This window comes from Henckelia pumila, chromosome 3 (genome assembly GCF_033568475.1).
Source record: "Henckelia pumila isolate YLH828 chromosome 3, ASM3356847v2, whole genome shotgun sequence".
Taxonomy (NCBI): Eukaryota; Viridiplantae; Streptophyta; class Magnoliopsida; order Lamiales; family Gesneriaceae; genus Henckelia; species Henckelia pumila.
In genome coordinates this window covers 64,864,860-64,884,967 of record NC_133122.1, presented here as the reverse complement: position 1 = coordinate 64,884,967, position 20,108 = coordinate 64,864,860, and the positions used below count along the sequence as shown (strand labels likewise).

Here is a 20,108-nt window from a genome sequence, read left to right as displayed (position 1 = left end):
CAACGGTCACAAACGGTAACAAAACGGCTAGTTTTTGCCCTATAAATATGTTCACTCAAACTCATTTTCAATCACACCAAATTCATTCTTTCTCTCAAAATATTTTATCCTCGGTTTTTTCGAAGATGGAGATGATGACATTTATAAGGATATTTTTCATAACGACTATGATCATCATGCTCACGAGTCTTTTACTCACCAGCGATTTTCCAACACATATTTTTTCTCTATTTGTATACGCACTTGTAATTTACGTTCTTCCATTATTTTGTATTGTCATATTTATGGAAATTAACTAATAAAATGCATTGTTATTTTCTAGTACCACCATGTCGAACTTGGCGAAACTCGAATTCATTGCACTTGATATAACCGGAAAGAATTATATGCCATGGACCCTCGATGTAGAAATGCATCTCGAGTCATTGGGTCTTAACGAAACTATCAAAGAAAATAACATATCATCCTCACAAGATAAAGCAAAAGCGATGATATTTTTACGCAGACATCTTGATGAGGGGTTGAAATGTGAATATTTGACCGAAAAAGACCCAATGATTTTGTGGAAAGGGTTTAACAGAACGTTTTGAGCATATACGGGAAGTTATACTTCCGACCGCACGAGATGAATGGAATACTTTAAGATTCCAAGATTTTAAAAAGGTGAGTGATTATAATTCTGCAATGTATCGAATTGTCTCACAGCTGAAATTTTGTGGGCATAATATTACTGAGATGGAAATGCTTGAAAAGACATTTTCCACATTCCACGCATCAAATATAACTCTACAACAGCAATATAGAGTGCGTGGATTTTCAAGATACTCAGAACTCATCGCATGTTTACTCGTGGCGGAAAAGAATAATGAATTGCTCATGAGAAATCATCAGTCCAGACCTACTGGTTCAACGGCATTTCCTGAAGCAAATGTCGTAAGTAAAAATGAAAACCAAAATCAAAGATATAGACAAGATTTTGGTCGAGGTCGTGGACGAGGACGTGGGCGTGGACGTGGGCGTAGAAATGATCGCGGTCGTGGTCGAGGCCGTGGATTTGAAAATAAAAGAGATAGTTATTTCAATAACTCATCTCAAAGGAACGTCACGAACCACCCACAAAAGAGGCAGCATGATAATACGGGTGAAAATGAAAATCATCCAAAAAGAACTGAGAGTGTTTGTTATAGATGTGGCACTCCAGGACATTGGTCAAGAACTTGTCGAGCCCCTGAGCATCTGTGTAAGCTCTATAAAGATTCAATAAAGGGGAAAGAAAAAGAGACCAATTTTACTGAAAACATTGACCATGCAAGTGGTTCAATGAATTTAGATGCTGCCTACTTTTTGAATGATTTCGAAGATATTGATTAAATATACTGGTGGGAAAAGAATGTAACAATGTAATTTTTATTTTATAAAACATATTATATTTTGCATGTATTGTTTGCATGTATCTTTCTTAATTCATTTTATTGCATATTGTTTTTGAAGATCATTATGGAAAATGCTATGATCAAAGATGGAAATAATGCACTGGAAGTTTGCATACCAGATAGTGGTACAACGCACACTATCCTCAGAAATGAAAAATATTTCTTGGAATTAAAACCAACAAAAACAATGGTGAATACAATATCAGGTCCTGTAGACTTGATTGAAGGATGTGGCAAAGCACAATTTTTGTTACCTAATGGTACAAAATTTTTGATAAATAGTGCTTTATATTCACCACGATCACAAAGAAATTTGTTGAGTTTTAATGATATATATTCTCATGATTATGATACGAAAACAATAACCGAAGGAAATGAGAAATATATGTGTCTTACTACATATAAATCAGGAAATAAATATGTAGTTGAGAAATTATCAATGCTCCCTACTGGATTGCATTATACACATATAAGTCCAATCGAATCAAATATGGTTATTGGAAATTCTTCAATACTAACAAATTGGCATGATCGATTGGGACATCTTGGTTCAATAATGATGCGAAGGATTATAGAAAATACAAGTGGTCATCCACTGAAAGACCAGAAGATCTTTCAGAATAATAAGTTTCAGTGTAAGGCATGTTCTCTGGGGAAACTTATTATAAGACCATCACCAGCTAAAATCCAAAAGGAATCACCCATATTTCTTGAACGTATTCAAGGTGATATTTGTGGGCCAATTCATCCACCATGTGGACCATTTCGATACTTTATGGTATTGATCGATGCCTCTAGCAGATGGTCACATGTATGTTTATTGTCCACTCGGAATGTGGCATTTGCAAAATTGATGGCTCAAATAATAAAATTGCGAAATCAATTTCCCGAATATACGATCAAGAAAATAAGACTTGATAATGCTGGAGAATTTACTTCCCAGACTTTTAACGACTATTGTATGTCGATGGGAATTACTGTTGAACATCCTGTAGCTCATGTTCATACACAAAATGGATTAGCTGAATCATTGATTAAACGTCTGCAGTTGATTGCTAGACCAATGATTATGAGAACGAAACTCCCTATTTCTATATGGGGACATGCAATTTTACATGCTGCTGCATTGATTCGCATCAGGCCAAGTGCATATCATAAACACTCCCCATTGCAGCTTGTATTTGGCAAAGAACCAGATATTTCTCATTTGAGAATTTTTGGATGTATGGTGTATGTGCCTATTGCACCACCTCAAAGAACAAAAATGGGACCTCAAAGAAAGAATGGTATTTATATCGGCTATGATAGTCCATCAATCATTAGATATCTTGAGGCTCAGACAGGCGATGTGTTTACAGCACGGTTTGCTGATTGTCATTTTGATGAAAATAACTTCCCAATGTTAGGGGGAGAAAAGAAACACATCGAAAAAAAAATCACATGGTATGTACCATCATTATTACATTTGGATCCTAGAACTAAACAATGTGATAAAGATGTACAGCAAATTGTGCATTTGCAAAGAATAGCAAATCAAATGCCAGATGCATTTGTAGACACAAAAGGGGTAACAAAATCATATATACCTGCTGTAAATGCCCCTGCTCGAGTTGAAATTCCAAAGAAACAAAATGAAGACATTCATGATGTCATAAAACGCCTGAAGCGTGGAAGGCCAATCGGTTCAAAGGATAAAAATCCTCGGAAAAGAAAATACATAGAGAAAAATGATGATCAGAAAATAGAAAATGGTGTTCCAGAAGAAACACACGATGATGAAAATATTCTGTCAGAACCACAAACTGACGAGAATCATGAAATCTCTATCAATTATATTAATACTGGAAAAATATGGAACCGAAAGAATGTACAAGATATTGATGAGATATTTTCGTACAATGTGGCATGTGACATCGTAAATGAAGATAATGAACCAAAATCTTTTGGTGAATGCAAAACTCGAAAGGATTGGTCAAAATGGAAAGATGCCATCCAGGTTGAATTAAATTCGCTAAATAAACGTAGTGTTTTTGGACCTATAGTCCTTACACCTAAAGGTGTTAAACCTGTTGGGTACAAATGGGTTTTTATTCGAAAGAGAAATGAGAAAAATGAAATAGTGAGATATAAAGCTCGACTTGTTGCACAAGGTTTTTCTCAAAGACCTGGAATTGATTATGAAGAAACATATTCTCCTGTTATGGATGCAATTACGTTTCGGTATTTGATCAGTTTAGCAGTGTCTGAAAACTTGGACATGCGTCTAATGGATGTTGTTACAGCTTATTTATACGGATCACTTGATAGTGATATATACATGAAAATCCCTGAAGGATTTAAGATGCTAGAAGCACAAAGTTCAGAACCCAGAGAATTTTATTCTGTGAAATTACAAAGATCATTGTATGAGTTAAAGCAATCCGGCCGAATGTGGTATAATCGGCTAAGTGAACACTTGATGAAAAAGGGATATGTAAATGATCCAATATGCCCTTGTGTTTTCATCAAGAAAACAACATCGGGATGTGTGATTATTGCTGTATATGTTGATGATTTAAACATCATTGGAACGAATAAAGAAATTCAAGAAGTGATGTTATACTTGAAGGAAGAATTTGAAATGAAAGACCTTGGAAAAACCAAGTATTGTCTTGGTTTACAAATTGAACAAAAAGAATGTGAAATTTTTGTTCACCAGTCTAATTATACAGAGAAGGTCCTTAAACGTTTCAATATGGATCAATCAAATCCTTTAAGTACTCCAATGGTTGTCAGATCATTGAATATAGAAAAGGATCCATTTCGTCCATGTGAAGATATGAAGTTGTTCTTGGTCCTGAAGTACCATATCTAAGTGCCATTGGTGCCCTTATGTATCTTGCAAATTGCACTAGACCAGACATATCTTTTGCAGTAAATTTATTGGCAAGATTCAGTTCATGTCCAACGAAGAGGCACTGGAACGGAATTAAACATATATTCCGTTATTTACGAGGAACGACGGATTTGGGACTTTTGTATCCAAAAGATACAAATCAGAGAATAATTGGTTATGCTGATGCTGGATACTTATCTGATCCACATAAGGCACGTTCCCAAACCGGATATGTATTTACTCGTGGAGGCACTGCAATCTCTTGGCGATCACAGAAACAAACACTTGTTACAACTTCATCAAATCATGCCGAGATTATTGCACTACATGAAGCAAGCCGTGAATGTGTCTGGCTTAAATCAATGACTCGGCATATCCAAACTTCTTGCGGATTATCAGTGGACAAGAATCCAATCACACTGTATGAAGATAATGCCGCATGTGTTGCTCAAATGAAAGAAGGATACATCAAAAGTGACAGAACTAAACATATTCCTCCTAAATTCTTTGCATACACTCAAGAGCTGGAGAAGAATAAAGATATTGATATCTGTTACATTCAATCAAGTGAGAACTCATCCGATCTCTTCACAAAGGCACTTCCCACGGCGATATTCAGAAAACACATTTATAATATTGGGATGCGCAATCTACGAAATATGTGAAGAATCATTCATGTTGACATCAGGGGAGTTTACGTGGCTGCACTCTTTTTTCCTTACTATGGTTTTTGTCCCAATGGGTTTTTCCTAGTAAGGTTTTTAACGAGGCAGTATACAACACGTAATGGAGATAGTCATTCTATCATGATCATCATCACAAGGGGGAGTGTTGAAAATATATATAAATATATATTATTATTTATTGTTGAATGTTGAAGGTTGAAAGTTGAAAATTGAGTTGTAAAATATTGAAAATTAGTGTGTGATGATGTAATTAATGATGTATTAATTTTTGACTAATCTCCAATTGAGATCTATAAATAGGTCTCTCCATTTGTGTAGAAAAACACAATTGTGAAGAGAGAAAATTTTTATAAAGTGTAGAATTTGATAAATTTTGAGTTTTTGAGTTTTTACTTTTTACCGTAAATTTTTACTTTTTCACAACACATAGCACATTTCAAGCTCGATGGATTTGTAAAATTTTAATGAAATACGCTACTACAAGTATTAAGAAATTTACTAATAGAACATTGAGACTTATTTATCATAAAAACTTCTATTCTAAACTAAATTTTTACCTATAATCACTGGTTGCAGTGAAATAATAATCGCAATTCAAACTCTGATAATGACAAATTCCCACTGTTTCTTGTAATAAAAAAAAATGTCATCCTATTTTTAAAATTTCCTTTCAAATTTGTCTTTGTTGGTGAATTTTTTACTTTAAAATGGAGAATTCTTTATGTTAAATTGTGTGTTTTTTAGGGAAATCCTGTTCCTCAAACTGTGTTGATATCTAGTGAAATGTGATTATATAGAACAAATGAATCCATTCAAACTTTATTAATTCGTGGTGAGCTATTTTGTTCATGTACAAGAAGCTTCAACAGCTAAACTTTTGGCGACCCCTGAGCAGGGATCGCCGAATGTATTCACTGATACTCCAATACTGCACTTACTCAATCCAATGCAAGCCTGCAAACAATGTGAATTATAAGTTCCAAGGGAACATCTTGGCATAAAATTTTATAGAATGAATCAGCAGAATTCGAACCTTTTGCACGATGGAGAGGGCTCTTCTGCTGCTGCATGGACCATGGCTAAAACTCCCACATTTCCCGCGAGGAGTTCCGAAGCTGGCAAATCTGATCTCAGATATCACCTGATTCGGAGAAGGGCAATGGAGTAGCAAAGTTGGTCCGGCTTTCTTCCTTGTTTCTTCGTCAGAAGTCCATAGCTCAACTGGGACTGGGTGAGTGTCTGAGATTCTTGAGCATATACTTTGGGTCTCTTTTGTAGCAAAAGACAACTGTGTCGGATCACCTCCTACTTCCTCGAACAGTACCATGACATTCCCACTCGGTTGTAGCCAAGCACGGGGAACGTGATAGCTGCATGATTTCGCGAACATATCAAAGATGAGAATTGGAACAATGCAAGAAAAGTTTTAACCAAGAAAACATACAGCTGTTGAGTTGCTTCCCCACAATTTGTCTGACAATTACTGGGCTGATAAGAACCTCTGTAGTTGCAAGAATCAGTGCAACCGCTCTTTGGAGCTGTATTAGTAGGCCAATAACGCCCAATACTTTGTCCATTTATCCATGCCTGGCCCTTCCCCAGTCCTGTGAAGTCCAGTGCAACTGGGCTGCTTCCAGCTGGGGCGTCAAAATTCGTCTACATCACAAAGAACCGGTTGAGTGTAAATTTTACCTTTTACAAACCAATGGGTTGATGTCGAATTTGCTAATTATATGAACAGATTGAGGTGTAAATTTTACCTTGTACCATACCAATGGTTGATTCTTAGGCAGAGTAGGCTGAGATACCCAAAGAGAGGAACTTCCGCTTGATAGGCCTAATTCTTCTCCTTTCAAACCAATCTGCCACCACAGATTCCAAAATGAGATAAGAAAAGATTAAGTAGCGGGTTAAATCTGTGAGAAGATACTGTTTGCACGTACGTTTAACTAAATTCGACGTATGAATAACTGAATGCTGGTATACCTATTCAAGAAAATCTTGCATTAATACCTGATAAGTCCACTGCTGCGATGATAGATCGATTGTGGATCCATTTTGTAAACCTTTTAACTGCACAGGGCCAGTAACACCGGCTCCCTCCGTATCATAGTGTGCTCCATAGTTCTAAATCGCCATAGCTTTAGGTTAGGATATCAAAATAATTAAGATTCCAATAATAATTTGCTCCGAAAATAAGCACCTGTAATCCCACAGTCAAACTCAACAGATCAATCTTGGTTTTTCCAGGTATAAGGCTGATAGGAACATCGATAGAAACTTTACGATTATCATGGCTTCCTTTTCCACTCCCTGGTTGACAAGTCCATGAGCAGGAGAAGCAAATTAAAATATGATGGTATAACAAATATCTTCCAGTGCTAAAAGTTCGTTTTTAGTCACCATCACAACAAAAATGTCGAATTGCATGAATTGGAATGTGCTTTTTTCTTGTTACACACTATTATCTCCTAATGTGTTGGTGAAAAGCAAATGCTAACAGAACTAATGCTTACAAGACATAACACGCTTGACAACAACCATGAGTTTTTAAATAATCTGAAAGACCGGACAAAATATCGTATGTAAAGGCTCAGTTAGCAGCATTTATTCTGAAAATTACCTGCAAGTTCTCCATTTATAAAAACATGCAGCGCGTGGCCAAGAGAATCAACGTGAAGAACTGTCTTTGATTCATTTCCTTTTATTTCGACGCTGAAACAATCAAGAAATATCAAAAGCTGACATCTGTGCCATGAGAATCATGTTTCTGAATGGTTTTGTACCTTGAGGAATACCACAGATAATCGCTTACGTCAGCAGTAGTACTAATTTGTTCCAGCAACCCGAATTTTGTGAAAGCATTATCACTAGATATACCTACAGGTTCATTGATCCAACTCCAACCTGAGATGGATGCATCAGAAGCTGTAGTATCATCTTTTGAGGGCAGACGAACAAATTTTGAGATAGTGGCAACTGAGTTGATCTGTCATTTGGACAAAAAAAAAACTCATATCACAGGTTGTATTGATGGTTATATCATTGCTTTCGAGGTTTTTTGGACGATACAACTAATGAGCCTACAAGAATTGGACATTTGATAATTTTGGATATGTGAAATACAATGCAAGGATTTGTAAGGCATACTTTTGCGGTATTGAGTGCCACATTCTTGCAGTCAGGTAAGATGCTGACAGACCAAGCAGGCAATTTGTAGGAATTGCCATTGAATTTAACAGTCGCATCAGATTTAGTGTCCACGTTTGCGAGAAAAGCAGCACATAGCCCTGATTCAGTTTTATAAACAGTGGCCTGAAATAGAGGAAGTATTAATTAAAAGAGATGGCAAAAGACATAAGGAGTTTAAAATCTTAAAACTTCTCGTTGAACTTCAGGCTAGGACAACCACGTCAAATGAATATAGAAAACTGTCGTAAGTTTCTTTTCTCTGGAAGCAAACCAACCCTAAGAATATATTTTTACTTGTTTGTTTAAGAATCAGAAAGCGGTACGCTTTTGTACCTCCAAATTTGAACCAAGAGAAGTAGTCTGGGGATCAGTTGCCACCATTGCCCCTTCACAAAGCTTTATAACCTTGTGCACATCTTTCAAGTGACCCCATTTGGGTTGCCTTAAAAGGCCTATAACACAGCAAAATCAAAACTCAAAAACATCTATATCAAGAATGATCACTTGTAAATATTAGTTGCAATCAATTTTTTTCTATTCTGGGTTCAGCAATTCATGTCAAGACATTTTGCCAACTAACTAGTCTTAATGGTTGCAATAACTGTGTGATTATAAAAGAGAGAGATATATAAATATATAAAAAACCGTCACCATATTCATCGATTGGAGCATCATAATCATAGCTTGTTGTAATGAAAGGTCCACCACTACTCCGGCCAAAGTTCGACCCACCTTGATACTGTAAAAATATACCGAGAAAGTTGGTGTCAAAGAGTCATTGGAGACATACTTAAATAACACCAAATATTCAAAATGATCAATGTAAGCACCATGTAATAGTTCTGGAAGGTTCCACCGAGCTGGTAAAAACGTGCTACAGCAAAAGCAAGGTCTTCTGCCGGTCTATATGGCACAGGATCGCCAAATGAAGAGAACCTGGGCCATTTAGTCAAATCACAGGCTGTTTTAGACAAGAAATAGTACTTGTCAACCACGAAATAACCTACCATCCACTCCAGTTCTCTGTCCACATTTTTGGCTTTTTATTCGAATTTGGAGTGAATTGATCACAATAAAACCCGTTGCAAGTGTTAATCTGCAGTCATTCAAGAATCAAGACAATAAGTAGATGGATCAATCAGAGACGAAATCTAGAAAAGGGAAGCAGGACACCGGATGAGGTTGCTGCGATATTGAAAAGAATTCGGGCGACGGGAACTTACAATAGGATCAGGAGCATCACTTTGCTGGCACATAACCCAGGGCACCCCTGTACCCAAGGACACAGCCATAGATGCAGCCCATTTGACGTACGGCGCAGCACCACTACCATAGCCAGACTGGACATTTCCATACTCATTTTCAATCTGGAAATGAGTGATAAACTTTCCCTCAAACTGTTAGCAAAACAATAAACTAAAAACTTCCTATTTTTTGCTAAACATGCCTGAGATAGAATGATAGGCCCTCCTTGGGATGCATAAAGCCCTTCTCCCAACATCAAGTCCACAATCTTGGCTGTAAATCGTTTCATTTCGGCCTAAAATAAAAGAAACTCTCATGTAATAAATTGCATAACATCAATTGTTGGAATAAAAGAAAAAGTTCGAGAATTAGCAATTTGACCTTGAATGGTTCATTATCAGTTCGAAACTCGATCCCAGGTATGAAATGCAACCAAAGGGGAAATCCACTGATAGCAGCAATAAAATTCTCAGTCGTGCCCCATTTTCACGATGCCCATAAAAACTCAATAAAAAGAACATAAAACTAGCAACATTATGGTCCAACTCAATCTATAAATAAATTTAAAAAAATGAAACACTCGCCCATAGTTCCACTCCGCGCAAGCATAAGGTCCAATGCGAAGATGGACCAATAATCCAGCCTCCCCGACCAGTTTCACAAATTTCGCCACATCCTTTCTTCCTTCAAAATCGTACTGCAAAATTTCCTCCACAAATCAGCATTTTTATTCTATAGATCATTAGAAAAACCCGCAAAACAGACACTTTCTTGAATCAACAGAGGAATGTACTCATTTAAATACTACTTTTTCCACAAAAGTTCTTTAAATTTTTTGGAACAATAAGCAGGAAAAGTAAAAAGGCAGCAATTTTCCCACTTTCCCTTTTTCTCCACAAGCAAACAAACCCAGAAACGAAGTAAAGTATAGTCACGTGAAGCAGCAAACTTTCCAAAAATAAAATAAAATAAAAATAATCAGAGCTAGAATCACCTGCCCCCGAACTTCTTCATGCAGATTCCAGAAAATGTAAGTTTGAATGGCATCCAATCCTCCATCCTTTGATTTCTGAATCAAATCAGGCCACATCTACGCACAAATTTTTCATGTAAAACCCATCAGACAAACGAAATTTAACGTAGAGTTATCTGAAAAAATGTACTAACTTCAGGAGTGCTGCGCGCGTAATGAATCGAGCCGGAGATGAAAACCCTCCTCTGCCCGTCGATCACGATCGCTCGATGATCGTACGTCACATTGGCGCCAAAGCACAACCGCGCCGTTGATGCCAAAACGAGAAGCAACGCCACCGCCACCGCCGACATTCCACCGCCCCCACTCCTCATCATATTCCTATGTTTTCATATTTCAACTACTTATCTAGTTATCATTTATAAACACAAATGTGCCACTGTTAATCTTTCTTGGTTTCTTGATTCACTCACGTTGTTTTTCCTTACAAACTTGGCATTACTTTGGCTTGAATCAAAGAAAATAAACAACTGCTAAGCAAAAGCTTGAATCTTTCTCCCCTTAAAACACAATTATCTTCTTCTTCTTCCTCCTCTCGAGCGGGTGCTGTTCTCTGCAGCTGGAGCCACGCATAGCATGCGTCGCTATATAGTAATGTACGCGAAGGGTGGCACATTCGTCACGGAATTGAATAACTGCGATGTGGGCTTATATTTGTCTGTACTTCGCTGAGGTAAGCGATAAGATTTCCTTTCTTCTTTTTTCTTTTTGATTTGTGTGCTGTGTACAAAACAGAGCCCAAGACAATTTCTGCCGCGAGATTTTAGCATTTCCACTGTATGATTTCGCATGTCAAAAAATATTTGGAAAATTTATTTCAGATTTTAAAATTTGTTCCATTAGTGAGTTAGCTTGAAGTTATTTTCATCTCAAGAATTCGATATCACTATAACCACTCCACCATATAATTGATGGGAAAATTTCATTCTACCCATGGGTTTTACCCCATAGGAAACACATTATCGTCAAATTATGCGGGCCCATATGATTGATGTGGGGCCCCATAATTTAGACTAATGAAAAAATTTCATCTACCCATAAGAAATTATGTAGAGCTCCGTAATTTGGACCAATAAAAAAGTTCAACCAATCCATACGATAGAATTCCATAGTTGATGTTTGAGCAGTTAGAATTTACATACATTTATTACAAGAAGAAGATAGAATATTCGAAACATGACTATTGGATTAGTATGAAATATATAAAAAATAATGCCTCCACTGAAAATTAGAAAGTTCCCCAAATACATGGCAGTAGCATAGATAACACATTACGTGCACACATTTAAAATGTCAAAAATAGCCATGATCCGGAAATAAAATTGTTAATTTGCTCAATTTTCATATTATATATAATATAATAATAAATTTCTTATTGAATTATGAAAATGAAGATTGTGATGTGCGTGTGGTGATAGACGAAGAATGTGGACTGAAAAAATCCAACACTCCGGATGAGATTTAAGTCCTAAGTTCACACTTCATAATCAAGGCACATTCAGCATAGAGATAGGTACTGATAATATATTTAAAATCCTAATTTTCGTATTTTGTTTATAATATTATAAAAGCATTTAATTTAACTACGAATCAATGAAATTGAAAGACTAGACCACGTAAATGAAAGATGTAAAATGGGGTGGCTGGTAGCACTTCCCATTTGTTGGAGGGTCATTAAGGGCAAGTACTTTTTGGCAATGCTGATGTTCACTAATCCTATATTAAACCATCGCTATCCCAAGACTAAAATTAGTCATTATTTTTAACTTTATGGTTAACTCGTCATTTTCATGTTGCAACTTTAATTTACATTTGCTACATACCCAAAAAATATGCAATGTATAAAAAAGTTATGATATGGATATATAACTAAAGGTCGGGATTTGATCATATATAGATAATAGATTCATAGGACTTTGAAAATCCAGATGAATGAATGTGAACTATAAATAAAGTGTAATGAACCAATATAGTAAAAGGAATAAAGGATAGCTAATGTTTAATAATGAGATTAGTTGAAACATTTATTGATGATTAATGTTTACTATTGATGGAGAATAAACCTAAGATCAGGCTTGTGTATATTTTCACACAGTTTAAAAAAAATGTTCGGAAATGTAAATTTTTTCAAAATTAAATTTTCATTGTGTCCTTATTTAATGAAGATTTTATTAGGATAAAACAATTGTATAATAATTAATGATATTAATTTAAAAGGGTTGAATTGATAAAATAGTAGGAAAAATAACATTAAATATTCAAATTAGATTATATAATTGGTACGAATATATATATATATATATATATATATATATATATATATATATATATATAAAGTGAGTATATATTTTGATAAATTATATTTAGATATCTCGTGACAATAATAATTCAATAATAATGGATAAATGATTTGGTGTCATCTTAAGGTCACACTCAAAATATCGTGACAATGTTGGACACTAAGCTATTAGCTACACTTGTAAGGTTTAGGAATCTACAATTGAACCACGCACATTAATCGATTTACACCTATATTTCATATCCAACTAATATATATATATATATATATATATATATATATATATATGATATCGATAAATAAATATTTGGAATAGGTGCCACACTCGATTTCTTAATAACATATAAGTCAATTATTCAACCTAAAAAATTTGTAAAAAAATCTCATATAGAATAAATTTTTTAAACATTTCCAATTAAACAATTTCAGTCGTCTCTTCGATGTATTTAAAAGAAAAAGAGTTGAAATTGTATTCCGCGCATTGTTTAGTCTTTAATTATGGCTATTTCGTTGGTTTTATGGAAATAACAGAATCACATGCAGTACTATTATTGAACACACGTATATTAGCCTTAAAATCGATCGGTCCTGCCATCAAATGTGGTCCTAATCTTTGATTTCTATTTTTTTTAGTTGGTAAATAATTTGTTATAATTAATTGGGTCTCAGATACGAGATCTTATCTTAAATTTAAGACGATAAATCTTCGAATATATGTATATATATTATATTATATTGTATTGGGAGTTTGCGTTTTATCCATTAAATTCAAGAATAATTAAATATAGGAGTTGCAACGCCTTGCCGTGATTGTAATGAATACGAGTCATCTTCCTCTATTAATGCAATCCAACTACTTTTAGTGCCAACATTTATCGTTCCCAACTTTGCATCTCATGTGTGCACTCGAATTCGCTATGTAAAAATAAAAATCCCAAGTTTAATATTTCAAAAAAATAACTTTTGGGGGAAGATGAAATTTCGCATCTTATACCAAAATTTTATTTTTTTTTAAATTACATGCATGATGTATAAATTTTTATATGACATTTTAAATAAATTTTCAAGCCTAGCTATGTCCTGAATGATAATCAGTATCCAAGTTGAACATATATTAATTACCTGCAAGAGAATTAAATGAAAATATTTAAAATTTCATAATTATTAGCTTCAAACTAAATGAAAATATATGGTGCAAATATTAATTACCTGCAAAAGAATTAACATGTAATTTTAGTAAACACATATAAGTTCAACTTATAGTTGATATGCAGATAGTAAATTAAAAAAATCAAACTATTTTTTTGTTTTTCATTTAATTCTCTAGCAATTGAAAAAGAATAAAGTAAAATATTAACATACTAGAAAATGAAAGATGTTCTAACATAAAATTTGAATCCACTTATGAACACATTAAAAGAAAAAGGATAAAGTAAAATATGAACATAAAATATGGTAGAATATAACTCATAGAAGAAACATTTGGATGAAACAGAAGCCTGAGAAACATGAACATCAAGTGAGCACGGAAGGAGAAATTTAAAATTTTGTTTTGCACATTCTATCAAGCATGTTGAGGACACTTTAATTTTTTAAAATAATAGGAACACAATTTGTTAATTAGACTGTAAAAGTGTACAATAATGAAAACATTTAAATGAACATTCTTGCCAAACTGTTATACATCTAAAAAAACGTAAAAGCTAAATAAAACACCAAAGAGACAACATATCTCGTTAATTTTTCTCATGTTCATTCAATGTTCATAGGAGACTATTGAAGCAATATTTTGGCATGCACTTATGCTTACTATAAGAGATATAAACTAAATTAATCTGAGTATATTGTTCAAATCAAAGAAGCAATGGAGTTTACAGTTTGCAAGTGAATGACTCATCAATTAAATCGATCAACCACTGGACAATTTTGTGTACTCTTAATTGTGCAATTTTTTTATGCGTATACCTATTGTTGGTCTGCCGTAGACTATAACACATAAAAATTTCAGGAAATCTGTAGTTTCTTCTATGTATAATCAATTTTTCAATCCCGTGGATGTATGTATTTATCGTGTTCGACTGAGGAAGCTGTGAAGTTTGAAAGAAATGGGTTGTAGCAAACAGAGGTGGTTTTGCCAAAGTAGCTAGGATCTAAACTTGTCCGCTCCTTGAAATTTTATTTGGTCGACGTAAAATTCCTACTGAACAGCTTCTAAATGCAACACAATTCGTACTGGAATTAAACGAAATTCATGAAAACTCATGAACGTGCAACACAATTAGTATTGGAATTAAACAAAATCATGAAGTACTCGGATATATATAAAATTTGAGAATAATATTCAGAAGCTAAATATTCAAAAACATGGACGCACATGAAATAAGAGAATTTCTTTCAAAGCAGTAGAGAAACAGACAACGTTATGACAACATTTAAAAGAAATGTCTAACAGAACATAATTAACCATATACAAATTAAACATTTTGTTTCCTCGTGAGAAATACTTGAAATAAGAGAATTTCTTTCTGTTTGCTCATATCTTTTAAATCTGTATATTTTTGTTTCCTCATGAGCAATCCTTGAAATATGAGAATTTCTTTATGTTAGTATCCATAAATTTTCGCTTGAACACATTTTATCGAACAGTTAGTGGTTGATTTCTTGCAAAGCAGTAGAGAATTTCTTGCAAATCAGTAGAAGCAAATTAGGAGAAATGAACGTGCTTGTTATCTTACGGAAGACCCAATTTGACGACTCTGTTATATACTCCACATGTCTTCTTTTAAAAATATGTCATCAACTCCACAGGTCTTCTTTCAAAAACCATCAGAACTTGGACAAATATGAATATGTAAATCTAACCGTGGTCGGACTTCCAATTCCATTGCGGTAAAAATATTTATGTCAATGAGGAGTCAGTGAGTTGGGGAACGAAGAATTTGTAAAGTAGAAATGCGGTTGTGTTGAATGGTGAGGCCAAAACTAATAGGTGATGGTGATTTGGTTTTTTCATGTTCCCCATGATGTAAAGAGAGTAGAGTGACGGTTATGACTTTTGTACTGTGTATTTTGGCATTCCAAATTTCTCAGCCATACCAAACGTACGGACAGTTTCTATAGTACTCTAATTTTTACGCTATGTTTGGATCACGGGAATTGGACGGATTTGGTGGGATTTGGTGGGATTTGGAAATACCGTTTTATTGTTTGACAACTTGGGATTTCAAAACGGGATTGATATTTGGTGGGATTTCATAGGATTTCAATTAGTTAAGTGAAATCTTGACAAAATTGATCGGATTTCACGGGATTTCACGAGATTTGAGTTTATAAAGCAATAAAATTATTTTTAATAATAAATTCATATACTTTACTTATAAATTTTAAGTTTTTTTCTATAATTTTTTTATAAAATATCATTTATCCAAAATTTATACTATCAAATTCCAAAATATATTTTAACTTTTTGCCAAACACAAAATGGAATTTCAATTCCATGGATTTTAAAATCCAAATCCAAATCCAATTCCAAATTCTATTTTTTAAAAATCCAAACACAATGTTAATAAAATAGTAATATATATATGTGTGTGTGCGCGCGCGCAGACGTATCGACTAATTTTTTTAAATTATATATATATATATATATATATATATAAGTTTTCAGTTGCACAACCAATGATGCTCAATTCGTCCCGACCACTAAAATCTGATACCGGGTTTTAGTTGTTTTTTTTCGATTTTTCGCATCACTAACCCGATAATGGTCGGGAACGAGTTGGGCATCATTGGTTGAACAACTGAAAATTTATATATATGCAGGCGTACTGACTAATTTCTTTAGACTAATTTCTTTAACTTATAGATACCGCCCCTGGTTTAATGTATAGTCACTTGATATATGATATAGACTATAGATTATTTGCTTGTGTAGCAAATCAAATATTATATAAGGTTTAATAGAAAGATGCTTAGTACATTATGTGGTATATACGCACTCATTTTTTTCTATTGTTTCTATTGCATTATCATCTTCATCTTCATTAATACTTGGTTGTTTACATAAATTGAACACATTAAGTTCTAAAGTTATATTTCCAAAAGACAATTTCATTATTCCATTTCGACAATTAATTAAAGCATTTGAAGTTGCTAGAAATGGACGTCCAAATATTACTGGAATTTCGTTATGTACTTCTATTGGTTGTATATCCAAGACAATAAAATCCACGGGATATATGAATTTATCAACTTGAACTAATACATCTTCTACAATACCTCTAGGTATTTTGATTGACCTATCGGCTAGTAAAAGAGTAACAGATGTAGGTTTTAAATCTCCCAACTTAAGCTTTTCATAAACTGAATAAGGAATTAAATTCACACTTGCTCTCAAATCTAACAAAGCTTTTTTAATTTTATTTTTTCCAATAATACATGAAATTGTTGGACAACCGGGATCTTTATATTTCAAGGTAGAATTATTTTGAATAATAGAGCTTACTTGCTCCGTTAAGAATGATTTCTTCTTTACATGCAATTGTCTTTTCACAGTACATAAATCTTTTAAAAACTTTGCATAAGAAGACACTTGTTTAATAGCATCTAATAATGAAATATTTATTTTTACTTGTTTAAAAACTTCATAAATATCAGAATCATTTTTTTGTTTTTTATTATTAACTAATGCATGAGGGAAAGGAACATGTTTATTTGACTCACATATTATTTCAGATAATTTATCATCAACTTTCTTAATCTTAGGACTCAAAGTATCATCTTTCTCGAAAGTATCAAGATTTTCATCCTCACTCTTTGAGTTTGACTGATCTTTGTTTTTATCGCTATATGGATCATTAACTATTTTACCACTTCTAAGAGTAATAACAGATTTTACTTGATCAAATTTTTCTTGATTTTAATTTTTAGGATTAGGTTGTGGTTGAGATGGAAATTTTCCTTTTTCATGAATATTAAGTGCAGATGCAAATTTTGCAAGAGTTTCTTTCAAATCATTCATAGATTGAATGTTTTGAATATTGATAGACTCTTGCTTTTGAATGTATGCATGAATTTCATCTTCAAAATGTTTTCTTGGAGGTGGGATATAAGAAGCATAACCTTGATGACTTTGGTTATTGTGAAAAGGTTGTTGTGAAGGTTGTGCATTATTATCGTTCCTCCAACTAAAATTAGGATGATTTCTCCAACCAGAATTATATGTTTGTGAAAAAGGATCTAATGTTGGTTTTTTAAAATTGTTAACATAATTGGCTTGTTCATGGAGACATTCTTTAAATGAAGGCAAAGTAGGACAATTTTTTGTAAGATGATCATGTGTGTCACATATATGACAAACAATTTCTTGAACACTTTTTAATTGATCACTCTTTTTTATTTCTAATGACTCGATTTTTTTTGCTAAAGATGCAAGTTTAGCTTGAACATCTACATCATCTTTAAGATGATAAATACCACCCCCATTTGTTGAATTATTGGTTTTATTTGGTGGTTCAATTGAGCCTATATTATCTCAATTTTGAGCATTTTCTGCTAATGACTCCAAATATTCTATAGCTTCATTTGGGTTTTTATCTTCAAAAGTTCCATTACACATGAATTCTATCATTTGCCTATCTTTAGGTATTAAACCTTCATAAAAGTGAGAAACTATCCTCCATATTTCAAAACCATGATGTGGGCATGTATTAAGTAACTCTTTATATCTATCCCAACATTGATAAAATGTTTCCCCTTGTTTTTGAGAAAAAATTGTAATTTGTCTTTTAAAAGAGTTTGTTCTATGGGAAGGAAAAAACTTTTTTAGAAATATTTGTTGCATTTCTTCCCATGATCTTATTGAACTTGATCTCAAATTTTGCAACCATGTTTTAGCTTTATCTTTTAAGGAAAAAGGAAAAAGCTTTAATCGAACAGTATCCATGCTACAATTTTGATCATTATAAGTGTTGCAAACCTCCTCAAATTCTCTTAAATGCAAATATGGATTTTCAGAATCTAAGCCATGAAAATTTGGTAAAAGTTGAATGACTTGTGGCTTAAAATGAAATCTTTTTACCTTGACATAAAAAGATTTAGCTTTCCATGAACATGAAACTCAAGAATAAAGATAAAAGAAATTTCATACTTGAACTTGAGAAACTTGCACACTCAAACTTTTTTTAAATGGGTTTAATCTTTGATGTTTGATTATTCTGTCTCCATTTTGATGTTTGATTATTTTGATCATCTTAATGAAGTTTTTGAAATTTCTTGTCTTCTACAAAGTTGAAGATGCCTCTTTTGTGATTCTACAGGTTTTGAGATTACTTCATTATGACCTCTGTAGCTTGAGTAATTTTATTTTTACCAAACCTGCGCAAACCGTAAAATACAACATTTTAGTAAAACATTTAAATATAAACACATAACACTAAAATAATACAACTTCATAATTTTAATTAAACTTAAATTTTTTAAAACACACTTTTTAACATATAAATAATTACAAATTTTAAGTTTCATCACACCCCCAAACCGGCTAATTACTAGTTCCTTAGTAATAAAATTTCATAAAATTACAAGTTAGATTTTTATTCCTTAATATATATATATTCAAATTTGCAAACTTTGAAATTTTAAAACATACTTGTAAGAAGATCATATGTTATTTATAAATCTTGATATCAACTAATATATTAATATATAATTGGATGGGGTATACATATATATTTCACACAATATCAAAATATTAAATATATATAATTTTTTATATAAATATTTTCTAAAAACTTTGAGAATAATATAATCAAAATGATAATAGAAATCCTTTTCATAACATGTATATCTTCAGAAATTTTAATGTAAAAGTCTCAACTCCATATTCTCTCGGGTTATGATATATTTTTTTTATATATATAACTAGTTTTCACTCATGGAGTTGGAATAAAATTATACACTCATTGAAAATGGTTAATATGTAAAGCAGACAATCAAATAACCTAATATTGAAAATAAGATAGGATAATTTACAAAGAATAAACCCATTTTGTTTTTATTTTGTTTTTATTTTTATTTTTTTTCTATTTTTCTCTTTTTTGCTTGGCTGCAAAATTGTTTTTACATAACCAAATACCTCCAATAAACTTTGAAAATGTAACATATTTTTTTTTTCAAAGTTTATTTATTTGTTTATTTTTTATGAGGTAAATCTATTACATTGATAATTATAGTAGAGATATTAATACTCTACATCTTTACAATCAAACTTCAAACAATCTTTGCAGCCAATTTTCATATGCACAATAATTTTTTTTTAAATGGGTTTAATCTAGTAATCAACCAT

The 20,108-nt window shown here is 32.9% G+C and overlaps 1 protein-coding gene and 1 non-coding gene across 2 annotated transcripts; one reads left to right on the top strand and one right to left on the bottom strand.

The window, feature by feature from the left end:
- Positions 1-5,762: 5,762 nt before the first annotated feature.
- LOC140886523 (beta-galactosidase 8-like) lies at positions 5,763-11,151 on the bottom strand. Its single transcript, XM_073293124.1, has 19 exons — positions 10,599-11,151; positions 10,426-10,521; positions 10,016-10,128; positions 9,813-9,879; positions 9,634-9,726; positions 9,410-9,553; positions 9,194-9,282; positions 9,017-9,122; positions 8,838-8,925; positions 8,520-8,638; positions 8,145-8,309; positions 7,781-7,983; positions 7,618-7,709; positions 7,198-7,307; positions 7,008-7,121; positions 6,755-6,856; positions 6,439-6,650; positions 6,028-6,364; positions 5,763-5,948 (listed from the first exon to the last, which is right to left on the bottom strand). Exons 1-19 carry the CDS (start codon positions 10,779-10,781, stop codon positions 5,841-5,843), a joined length of 2,541 nt encoding a protein of 846 aa, XP_073149225.1. The 5' UTR covers positions 10,782-11,151; the 3' UTR covers positions 5,763-5,840.
- Positions 11,152-18,450: 7,299 nt separating this feature from the next.
- On the top strand, positions 18,451-18,561 carry LOC140894030 (small nucleolar RNA R71). Its single transcript, XR_012153584.1, has one exon. It is a non-coding gene; the product is annotated as a small nucleolar RNA R71 (small nucleolar RNA).
- The last annotated feature ends 1,547 nt before the right edge of the window (positions 18,562-20,108 follow it).